This window comes from Alligator mississippiensis, chromosome 2, assembly GCF_030867095.1.
Source record: "Alligator mississippiensis isolate rAllMis1 chromosome 2, rAllMis1, whole genome shotgun sequence".
NCBI classification, from domain to species: domain Eukaryota; kingdom Metazoa; phylum Chordata; order Crocodylia; family Alligatoridae; genus Alligator; species Alligator mississippiensis.
In genome coordinates, this window is record NC_081825.1 from 14,598,347 (window position 1) to 14,610,867 (window position 12,521).

The following is a 12,521-nucleotide window of genomic DNA, read 5'->3' on the forward strand; positions in this document are numbered from 1 at the left end:
AAATACAGATTACACATTTACAAAATGATTTCCAGCAAGTCCCTTCTTCCATTAAACTCAACTGTTCAAAACACAAGTTTTCGTTAAAGAGAAAAGTGTTACCTTGGTGTAAGCTTTTCTTTTTCATCCGATAACAATCCACGCATACTACAAAACCACACTTGGGACAAACCCAGTGAAGGTTGAAAATTGTTGTGTCACAGACATCACACATTTCTCGAACCCCATGGACAGCACGCTTCCAGGCTACCTGCTCTGAGGTAAGTGATAGTACAAATATAAGTTAGTATGTTAGACATAATGGAATAGTTGTCTATAGTTTAGTTACTGTGACCATGCTTGATTTCAGTAGTGCAACACACGCTAGCACTGTCATATCAAGTGGCAATCAATGGATCCACGGTCTTAATTTCCTATCCGTGTCTAGCTTATTATACTTGTACATAAGTGACCTGAAAAAGAAAGGTCCAGGATAGGAATGACTAGCACTTGTCAAACTTTCTCACATCCCTCAGGAAGAATTCATAAGCCCACAACTAGGTTTAAAACAGCTTGAGTTTTCAACACGCACAATAAATATTTAGCAAAACAAGCGATTTGTGAAGCTAGTTCCAAAAGAACGACAACAACTTTCAATCACATCATTTCATCACATTCTGCATGCACCTCAAACTGGGGAGTTTTAAACCATTGCCAACAGAGGCTTAAGAATCAATACGAAGTTCGGTTTTGTGTCTCAACCTGGAAGGTCAGGTTTCTGTAGTTACTGCTGGAATCGATACCAGAAGTCTCATCAATTGCAAAAGGTGCAGGATAACGCCGTGATCATATAGAGCTTAGATAAGACCCTCAAAGAGTCCAAACAGGACCTGCTTCAGAAACTGAAAATACACCTTAAGTCCAAATCCATGCTAGTTTTAGAACACAAATAAATCCTAGAGAGGCCGATTAGTACAGAGAGGACAAGCACAGCTGTTAAGAGTACCAAATATATGGTGATGACATCCATATATAAAACATACAAGAGAAGCCAGGCAACCAACCATCCTCTCACACCTCTCACTACACAAAAGTAACTACAGGGGGAAGAACCCCCCTGTGCGCGCACACAGTTTAACTGTAATTCTACCCTGAAGAGCTACCGTGTAGAAACTAATGGAGCCCCTTATTTTTGTTTTTTCAAACTGAAAAGCATGCTGATGGTGCAATACAAATATTTCCAGGATAGGTTATCGCTTAAACTCTTTTCATTGCTGCACCTCCCAGGAGGTCATAGCAGTGAACCCGACTGAAACGTAACTATTTTATGAGGACTTGATCCTGCCCCGCTGAGGTCAAGTAGCCAGCATGGAACTCAATAAGCAAGATTCAGACTTGATGCATGAGAAAAGGACACCACTCCATTCACCTGTGCTGGTCCAGCATGGCTATTCATCACTAAGTTGGAAAGCCTGACTGATTATACACAGGCAACAGATAAATATAGAGCATGGAAAGCATCTTTTACCTTCTGCACTTCTAGCCTCTCTCTGGAACAGGAGGGGTTGCCAGACCAATTCAGAGGAAGAGTACAGAAACCATTTTGTTTCTTTTCAGCAAAGGGAATTTAGAACGCCTGAATGATGATTAGGGTTCATAAATACTGTATAGTTGCACCCGTAAGGCTAGTAGTACTGCTTCCCTCCACTGAGAATTAAAGTATTAAGTCTCACTAGCAAAACCAGTCACACAATCCCTTTCCATGAAGGATGGAAAGACTTATTTTATAAGTCCTTTATTTCCTTTTACAAAAGAGTTATTCTTACTGTGTGGTTCTATAGTAGACATGAACTCCTTTTCAGATATCACCAGCTGGCAGAAGTGGTCTCCAATGTTGGCTAAAACATACTTTGCAGTGTCCAGATCTAGACCCATAACGTTTTTTGCCAGTGGCAGCCACAAGCCAATAGCCTCGGGGTCGTATTTGTTGGGAGTTAAGAAACCTGCTTCACGTAACAACCCATGTTTATTAAACTGAAGCCTGGAGAAGGGGAAGACAATCAGATGCTCTATTAGTTCATTTCCATTCATTTTGATCAGCATGTTAATTTGTGTGTTCATGTTAATCAACAACGCTAAGCAGTTCAATGATTACTATTAATCAGTATCAACTGCTCACTACTATAACAGTTTAGTGTAATTAAACCCTGCTAGTTTGGAAAGAAATACAGAACGTTAGTTTTTGCTTGGATCTTAAAAATCAAAACCAACAGGTCTCAAATATGTTTGCAAAAATATGACCCTTTAAGGCTGTAGGAAACAAAGACTGTTTATTGTACTAAGTGCCAGAATTTGTACACTGTTAACTCAAACTTAAACAAAATAGAATATTCCTAAACTAATTAAACGTAATCACAACTTGCATTGAAAGAAGCCCAATAGAAATGATTAACCCTTACTTTCCAACTTATACTTTATTCAGATTTTCCTGTAGGAAGTTCAGAATAAATGCTGTTAAAACTACCAACAAAAAAGAAAATCAGACTGCTTATTTTGAAACAATTTATACACCCCATATATGAAATAGTTCAAGATAGCTGCTTCTGAAGTAAAGTGACAATTTCCAATGCAGGTTTTGTACAATGGAGGAAATGCTTGCCCTCCAGTCCCTGGCGAAGAAAGCTTTACCTATGAATTAAACACTTTTCCATAGCACCATGATATTTTTCTATGTGTGCAGAAAGACTGCACAAGACCTCTTTTGCAAAGGTCTACTTGACAAGACTTCTAAAACAACTGATATTATTGGCAAGACAAGCTAGCATTGTTTGATTTTTTTTACCACAATCTCACATGAGACAAGTAACGTTGCAACATATTAAAAAGCTGCCCTTCAGACATAAAACCACAAGTTAAAAAACATTGCTCTTAAAGTCCTTTGCTTTTATGTTACCCTTTTCCCTTGCTTCCTCTTTCTGTTGCCCCTTCCCTGTAGCTGTCAGGGCTGTATTTCTGCCACTACATGTCCAGAAAAAGTCAATACTTTGTAACATAGTGGGAGAATCCTCCATCCCAAGGTTTCCCCGAGATCTCCTGACAAAGGGTGTTTGTGCCCGAAGGCTTACAAAGAACTTTTTCCAACCATTTAGTTGGTCTAATAAAAGATATCACACCTACCCAAAGATCCTTGCCTGCCTGTCCTTAGACCAACACAGCTACAACCAACAACCGTGCAAGATCAGCCCTAGTCTCATAAAACCCATTTGCAGAACATCATCATACACATACATGAAAACTCAACTCACCTCCTGAAGTGAAAGAATCTGCAGAAGACAGTGGAGTCCCTTTGCTCTTTGTTTTTCCGGTAGCTGTCCAGGCGACATTCCCGGCACTTATGCAAGTGAGGTGCAATGTTATTGCAGGAACCATCCTGTAAAAATGCTTCCCCACTCTGCTGTAGCTTCTTAACTTTACTGGCATCTGCCAAAATTGACTTGCGAACAATTACTGCAGGAAAAGCAGGTGCAGATTGTGAATCCAAATGACTAAAAAAAATGCATTCGATCACACGCTTGCCTGCCTTATGCATTTCTGCTAAATTCTCTACTTGAGTTGAAAAAAATCAAATATTTTACACTGCATTTCATAGATTCATAGAAGCTAGGGTTGGAAGGGACCTCAACAGAGAGAGTCCAAGAGTTGATCAAAGAGCATAAGCTTCTTCAGAAGAGTTATTGGCAGTGTTAGAGCCTCACTTTTTCTACAGCTATATGATTCGCCCCTTCCTGAATAACTAAGCCCCAGGATGTCAGACTTTTTTTTTTTTAAAGTGTACTTAACTGCATGAAATGTTAATTAAAGCACCACCTGCCAATTTCAGTCTGAAAATGCCTCTTAGCCATATGAGCCAGCTAATTTCTGTTACTGCCCTCCCGCACCTTGCCACCAACACACACACACACACACACACACACACACACACACCTTCAGATACTACGATTCAGCATTTTGCTGCAAAGCAGCCTAGAAGAACTTGTTTCCACAGAATTTAGTAGTATTGCTGCAGAATTTGGTTCCCACTGTGTTATGGAGGATCTAAGTCTATTATATATATATCTTATGTCTATTCTAACTTTTGCAACCCTTCTTCCCAATCTTATTTCTTATGCGTACAAAAAGAGTTGTGTTCCAGTTACGAATACAAGTCTGTGGTGACAAGCTTTTTTCCTACAGACATGCAGATACAGCTTTACTCAATTTCTAGATTGTGTTATTTAAAATAATTGTTGGGATCCCTAATCTTATTATTTAATCTTCTCTTCCAAAAATGAAAGAGACATTTAGTTAAGAAGTCAAACAAAAATTGCTGTCATGTAATTCATTATCCAGGAAGCACATTTTTCTGAAAGGTCTAATTTTAAATATTAGACATCTATGCTGATACCTAAGCTTAGACATACTTACTATTATCCTGGACTTTACTGGCGATTCCACTCGAAATCCCTTCATTTTCATTTCTCTCGTACAGAAATTCACTACAGTTTCCTTTAATTGAGGAACATACAGATGAAGAATTTTCTGCCTGGCTTGCTTTGCAACTGTTCTGCAATTTAACTCCAGACTCAGTAAAAGGGGCAGAATGGGCATCCGATGTTGAGGGATTACAATCAAAAAATTTCTGAAGTTCAGAAGTTCCACTGGTTCTTGACGTTGACCTGGAAGAGCTATTAAGATGCTGTGTTGGTTTTACAGAAACACACTCCTTTGGGGCATTTGTCATTGGACTGACAAAGGGTTCACATTTGCTTTTCAAGTCACTTGGTTTGCTATTGTGAGAGTCGGTCAAAGATGGAGATTCTGGGTTCGTCAAAGCGGTATAGATACCATTCTGATCAGTGAGATTTTTAGTTTGTTCTTTAGACAGAAGCTCTGTGTGAAAGGCAGTTGGATCTTCTTTTGGCATTTTAACACTAGTATTAACACTGGAAGGATGTGCTTCTGGTAGACTCTGTCTGCAGATGCTGAAATGTACAATATGCAATATTAAAGATAGTAAGATATCCAAAAAAGTCAAACCAATGAGTTCATCAGCCATCTTAAGCTACTATATTTTCCTCCCAAAAAGAATCGCACAATGCCCAAAACAGCTGCTGAAAATTGTAATGCAAAGTACATTCAAGAAATATGATAAGAACAATTTCTGCCAGATATGGACACAAGTGAAAGATCTGCACCTGACCCTCCTGGAGCAGAACAAGCAGGCTCAGCTCCCTAGCTGCTGCTGCTACCCAGTTTCTACAAGGAAAGATCTTTTTCTCTTCATTCTGCCTTTCAAAAATAAAGTGTGTATTATAACCCAAGGTATGGTCTAAGTGAGAAAATATGGTATCCTTTGGAACCAAGTTTAAGGGCTAAAGAGAAATTTAAATCATGGATTTTAGTAGAGCTAAACAAACAAACAAAAATGCCCCTGAGAATTCAAAAGTTGCACATAGGACACGGCTTTAAACACACAAACAGGGAAGGCAACTGCAGGCACAACAGTTGAGTTCTCTCTAACACTGTCACAGTGTGAAGGAGCTGCATACACAGAGGAACTAACCAAATCCAACAAATGCTTTAGCAGTTATTGAGCTCAATGCATAGTACAGGTATATTGCGTTAAACAACTAAATGGTACTGCAGGATCAAGTTTACAAAGGAGAGCGTGCGCTCCAGATAAAATGTGCTAACTGAGCAGAATGTAAGACTACCAGTACCATAAACTTAGCATGATTTTCAGATTTTAACTCTCCATCTCTGTTCTCATGCTAGAGAACTAAACAGAAAGCTTCTTGAGCAAGTTTGCAGATGACACAAAACAGGGAAGGACTGTGAGCACATTGGAGGACTGGAGCACAATCCTGTGAGTACACTGGAGGACTAGAGCACAAGGATCTCAACAGATTGGAAAGCTGGGCTGAAGCTAACCAGGTGAAGTTCAGTGCTGACAAATGCAAGTTGCTACGCCTTGGGAAGAATAATTAAAAATACAAGCACAAAATGGGTGACAACTTGCTGGATGGCAGCACTATGGATATGGGCAACTGGTACATCCTGATCCTGGGGACCAATCACTGACCATGGGAGAGGGGTAGTTCCCCCAGCAGCTGATCACAAACTGGAAGTGCCACTGGCGCTTCTCTCGACACCACCACATTCTCAGGAGGAGCACCGACCGTCGCCCCCGGCCAGCGAGCCCTAATCTCAGGGGGGGCACATGTCGCCTATGACTATGGTGAAGGATCTAGGAGTCTTGGTAAATCAGACTCAATACGAGTCTGCAGCTGCATCACACTGCACAAAAGACAAATGTGATTTTGGGGTGCATCAACAGAAGCATTAGGTGCAAGACAAAAGAGGCGACAGTGCCTCTCTACTCATCGCTGGTTAGACCTCATCTTGAGTACTGCCAAGAGTGTGTAGTTTTGGGTTCTGCATTTGTAAAAGGGACACAGAAAAGTTAAGAAAGGATCCAGAAGCAGGTGACAAGAATGAGAGATCTTGGAAGTCAAATCATACAAGGAGGGGCCAAAGCAGCCAAGACTATTCAGGTTGTGGAAAAGGCACTTAAGAGGGGTCATGATAGTAATCTTCAAATACTTGAAAGGGCTGCCATAAAAAAAAGAGGGAAAGCACCTTTTCTCTTATGCTGCAGAAAACAGGGCATGGACCAGTGGCTTGAAGTTGCAGGAAATAGGTTTAGATTGGGTGTCAGAAACAAAGTCTTCACTGTTAGAACAATGAGGCAGTGGAACAGACTGCCATGGGAAACTGTGGACTCATCACTGGAGGTGTTCAGGAAGAGGTCGGACAGGAATTGGTCAGGGATGACCTGGGTATAGTTATTCCTATTTCTACTATGGAAATTTCCTATGTTTCTGGGCTTTGCTGGCTGCCACATGGGGCTGGAAGAGAACCCCCACCAGCCTGCTGCTATGCCCATCAGGGGTTTTTAAAGCCTCTCTCAGAGGCACTGGGTGTTGGTTGCAACCAAGGCTGAGCAAATTGAGTGGGGTGTGCCAATTCTCTTGCTGAGACTTAAATCTGGAGGTTTCTGAATAGAAGGTTTTGCCCCTTCACTCGGGGTCAGACTGATCACCACATTTGGGGTCAGGAAGGAATTTTATCCTATGATCAGATTGGGTTTTTATGTTCCTCTGTAGAAGGGTCACAGCCCTCTTCCTTGTATCTTTCCAACATATACTGACAACCTTTACAGTAGCAGGACATTGGCTGCTGTAATTCTCCTTCTTGCTAGATTTACCTGTGGCAGATTAGGGTGTTATTCATAGACGGTAAGACCGGAACAGATCTTGGAAGATCATCTGGTTCAGCCCCCTGCACCTAGCAGGAAAGATAACTGCAGGTCAGGTGACCCCAGCAAGGTGACTGTCTAGTCTCCTCTTGAAGATTTCCAGGGTAGGTGATTGCACCACGTCTGGAGGGATCTTAATCCACAGTCTGGACACCCTGACTGTGAAGAAGTTTTTCCCAATTTTGAGCCTGAATCAATCTTCCAAGAGTTTGTGGCCATTACTCCTAGTTTTCCCCTTAGGTGCTCTAGTGAACAGTTGCTCACCGAGTCCTTCATGTACTCCCCTAATGTAGCAGTAAGCTGCTACTAGATCCCCTCTCAGTCTTCAGCCTGAAAAAAGAAGATTCCCAGATCCCTCATGCTTTCCTCATCTGGCTTGCCATGTAAGACTCTGATCATACAGGTGGCTCTTCTCTGGACTCTCTCAAGCTTGTCCACATCCTTGTTAAAGTGTGGTGCCCAGAACCGGATGCAGTACTCCAGTTGTGGTCTCACCAGTGTTGAGTACAGCAGAAGAATCACTTGCTTGGTTTTGCTGGAGATGCATCAATTGATGCATGCCACAGTATTTTTTGCCCTACTGGCTACAGCATCCCACTGCCAGCTCACATTCATACTGTGGTCTATTCTTACCCCCCAGGTCCCTTTCATTTGTGGTGCTAGTCAGTTTGGTGCCACCAAGCCTGTAGGCGTGTTGGAGGGGGTGCTTGTCCCAAGGTGGAGCACTTTACATTTCTTGACATTGAACTTCATCAGGTTCCAGTCCTCCCAACGCGCTACCCCGTATAGGTCCGCCCGTATCTGTAACCTAACTTCAAGCATGACCACGCTTCCCCATAACTTGGTGTCGTCCATGAACTTAGTCAGTGAGCTCTTCAGCCCAACAATGTGGATGTGATGTCAGGGGTGACTGTAGTTTTGTTAAGAAGTTACACAATAGATTTGTATAGGATGGCTTGGATAGCAAGGATCCTGCTTCAGGCAGGGGGTTGGATTAGATGACCTCAGGAGGTCCCTTTCAGCCCTACTTCTCTATGATTCTGTGCACAGCTCATAATAATATCCAAATCACTTTCACATGCCTACGTTGGCCCTTCGTAGTATCAGGAATAAGATATTGCTTTAAATTGGAAAAAAGTAGATTATGACCAAATACACTCAGAGAAAAAGTAGTCCAATTAAAGCAATTTAAGTTTACTACAACTTGGGAATGTAGCTATCAACCTTCTGTGGCACAAGCAGCCCAGGACACCTGTATGAAACCTGTTCCACTGCATTACAAAGGAGAGTCTTGTGGTTCAAGGCCCAGCCCGAGTCAGAAAATCAGAACTCTGATTCAGGCTCTGTCATAGGCTTCCTATGTGAACTTGGGCAATTCAAGCCTTTTCCTATAACTTTATTCCCTTATTCATTAAAAGAAACGAAAAGAGAAGCTTTGATCAAAATTTAAAACAAACAAACAAACAAACCCTTTCGTATAATGGTAGGCTATAGAAGGTGTTGTCAAACTGGTTTATTAAAGCCAGTCTTGTTCTTACAAACATTTAAATACCAAAGAGCTATAAACAGTTATTCCACCAGAGATTAAAAAAATAATTACATCCACAATCTCTTATTTAAAGTGCCCTTGCCTTTCCTATAGCTTGACAATTTCAAAAATCAACGGCATCCCACGCACCAAACTTCCCCATACATGGGACTACCAAACCCTCACCCCATAGCATACCTCCTTCTCTTTAGAAGATGCTTTGAACCCCTGAAAAAAAAATTCTAACTACATACTGAAATCTTTTATAAAAAAAGTTTTAATCCTCAGAACATATACAAACATATTTTCTCCATCTTTAAAAAAAAAGATGTATGGAAGCATGAAGAGAATTAAGATATCCCCCCCAACCCAAGCCAGGATTACACCCAGTCAAAGGAACGAGGCGAGACTATAACCTGAAGTAATTATATATTCATTCCAATTAACAATATAGTAATATATTTTCCTTATCCACAAAGAATGCAAAAAAATTACCATCATTTCTAAAATCTGCCCCTCCCCCCGGCCATCTCTCCAATAACCTCCAGTCAACAGAAGACAAGTATTATATTCCATAAACAGCAGAATAGAATAATCGATCACCGCTTGCTTACCCCTGAGGAGTTTCTGCACCAAGATTGGGAGGCGAGTTAGCCGGCTGAGGCATGCCTTGGTGCCTCAGGCCTTTACTAACAGGAGTTGCAGGTGTACATCCCAGCAGTGCTTCACCAAACACTGTTGGTACCGACTGCACATGGCCCTGACCAGGAGATTCCTAGAAAGGATCAAGAGATACAAACATTTAGTCTCAGCAGGAAAAAAAAAAAAGTTTCCTAAATTCTTCCATGACTACTTAAAGCTATCCAATATACATAGTTACACACTGATTTTTCATAATTGCAACAGGCTCCAGTAAGCTATTCTTTCTGTTCATGAGGGAAATAGAAAAACCTCAAAACAAGCATCAGTTTCCCCAGAATATGAAAATTTGGTTTCAGACTCCTGAGCGGATTTGAGGAAAGTGAACACATTAGAAGGAACACGGAAAGGAGATTAGAAAAATCTTGTGATCTTAGTTAACTGCGGCCCACAAACCACAACAGGCTGCTCCCCTGAAAAACCATGGACTATGAAGGTCAAAAACAAGATTTAGAACTTATCTGGAAATCTAAATTTGTGCAGAAAATCCCCTGGAAAGTAGATCCAGTAGCAGTAGGTTATTTTACCTGTTTATATAAGAGAACTTCCATATCAATCTAAACATGGAACTGCCTGTAGTATAAAACCCCTATAGTAGCCTAGACATAGTTATCTGTACCTAGTTATGAAGGCAGCAGCTTTATAGCTACTACTGGTTCAAAACACAGACTCTTGCCTGTTTATCAGAGGAGGCTGGACAGATATTTGGCTGGGGTGATATGATCCCGGCACCCGTTCCTGCCCGGGGCAGGGGGTCGGACCCGATAATCTGTTTAGGTCCCTTCCGACCCTAAGTACTATGATACTATGATCAAAACCTTCCAAGGACACTGATCTTTTTAATTAGTTCCCTGCAGAATAATGGGTCAAATCCGGTGTCCGTATCCTTCCTTCAATGCATTTCACTAGAACTAACCAAATTACTGCTTTATGCTTTAGAATCCAGTCTGTCAAGACTGATATATGGTTTGACAAGATATGATACTAAACTAAAACAAAGGAGCTGCTGAACTTCAAAATTTAAGCAAATGTTCACAGAAAATGGCCTCCAAATCTTAAACACAAAAATCCAAAAAACCAAACCCACCACAAGGGCTGAAGGTGCTTAGAACTGCTCTCCAAAAACAAGAAAAAGCGAAAAATCCTGTTCTTTGATTTACTCATCTACATTCTCACTAACATCTCATTTAAAAATACATTTGTTTCAGGTTTTCCTGACTAGATAGAAAAAAAAAGTTGGTTTGCCATACCTAAACATCTCCTGAAAAAGTTTACAAAATACCTCGAGGAGTCTGAACAGCTGATGTATTCCTCTATGTCCTACATTTAAAGATATTTCTATCATGATGCAACTATTATACTTTTATGACTTATCCATGTCAAAAAGTATAAACCAGAACAAATTAGTTGATACTAAGTCCCTCTATGGACAGTCATATGCCACATTAAGACAATTTTTGTGCAGATTAACCGCTCAAAATGTATCTTTACCACAAAATAAAGAATATCCACAGAGAAAGCACAAAAGCAGTTACTCCAGGCTAATTCCCATCTGATAAGCCATTAAAATTTTCTAATGTGACACCTAATCATTAGAGTTAAATAGCTGTTCTAGTGCAGGACTCATCAACAGAAGTACAATGCTAAGGCAATAGCTCTCACATCATCTTCCTTATTTCTTGACAAAAAAATAAATCTCTCCGGTCCAAGATCCTGAAACTAATTACATACACTATTTGAAATGCTGTTCTTTAACTAAGCCACTTTCTCCACTTTGAATTCCATATTTAAGTCACCCAGAAGAACTTCCTTTGACTTTTACTAGACAGCTTTCCTGAATTTAAGCCACAGACTGACTCTGAAATGGAAAAATTAGGATTGCTACCAGATTTCTTCTGTTTGCAGGGAAGAAACAACATACAGTATCTATTAAAGATGCTACTGTCTGGTAGCATTAGTCCCCAAGGCAAGTAGGTAGGCACCGTTACAGGATAACTATTTTATTCCCCTTCTTCCTAGATTTCTTTTTAGCTAGATAAACCATACCCTTCCTTAAAATCTCTCTAAACAAGCAGCTAACAAGGGAAGAGTATACCCTGGAAGTAAAAAAAAAACCCCTATGATCACCTATGACTGTAGCTTCTTTTATGACAAAGTGATCTCAACCAAGCTCTTTTTCCACTTAATGACTGAAAGAAAGACTGCTACTCCCATGGCTAAACTAGCACTGAATAAATAACCAGAGAAAAATCTATATTCCGTATAACCAACTATGTTACCTAATGCTCCTTAACGTTTAAATGACAATGCTCTAATGTTTTGTTTTGTTATTTAAAAGGACAGAATTACCTTAAGACAAGATTTTGTTTGTTTGGCACCAACACTTCCTTTTTTCTCAGATGATTTTCTTTTCAGACCCCTATTTCTTTTGGACGTATCTGAAACAGAAATCAATAAAGTTATAGCCTTGTTTTCCATACCGAAATATTATATATAGTTAGAGGCTAATAGATGAGATCTTACCACACTTTCCATCATCTCCATGTATAATTTCAACATGAATCAGTTCTGGATCAAGTGTTTTTAAAGCTGGCATCTTAAAGAAAGAATGGAGTAATCTATTTATAAAAGTTAATATACAAAAAAAATGCTTTTCAAAAACTTCTAAGAGATGTTCTAGATCCAAATGCCTACAGTCTCTGCAATTTAGGAGAAACAGAAGCATTTTTTAAGTTTAGGGAAAAAAATATTGTAATACTCCAATTATGGAGAAATTTATATTTTTGAACCTTTCAGGTTCAAAATACCTAACTTTATGGAACCGAAGTCAAAGTTTCAGAGATGACTAAAGCCTGCATTCCTTCAAAGTTTGATAATGTGCATTTTTAGAAGGCATCCTCAGAAATAACCAGCTGCCTCTACTACTGTACCAGTAGTAGAGATTCTAAAATAATGGGT

At 40.1% G+C, this 12,521-nt stretch overlaps 1 protein-coding gene across 1 annotated transcript in view; it reads right to left on the reverse strand.

Annotated features, from left to right (window-relative positions):
- KDM3A (lysine demethylase 3A) overlaps positions 1-12,521 on the reverse strand; it is a 49,223-nt gene that overhangs the window by 23,714 nt on the left and 12,988 nt on the right. The window contains exons 7-13 of the mRNA XM_006271493.4: positions 12,087-12,159; positions 11,913-12,001; positions 9,479-9,639; positions 4,444-5,000; positions 3,285-3,486; positions 1,806-2,020; positions 103-255 (exon numbers count right to left, since the gene is read on the reverse strand). Of these exons, the coding sequence (XP_006271555.3) occupies positions 103-255; positions 1,806-2,020; positions 3,285-3,486; positions 4,444-5,000; positions 9,479-9,639; positions 11,913-12,001; positions 12,087-12,159 (1,450 nt within the window). The remainder of the gene's footprint in view (positions 1-102; positions 256-1,805; positions 2,021-3,284; positions 3,487-4,443; positions 5,001-9,478; positions 9,640-11,912; positions 12,002-12,086; positions 12,160-12,521) is intronic.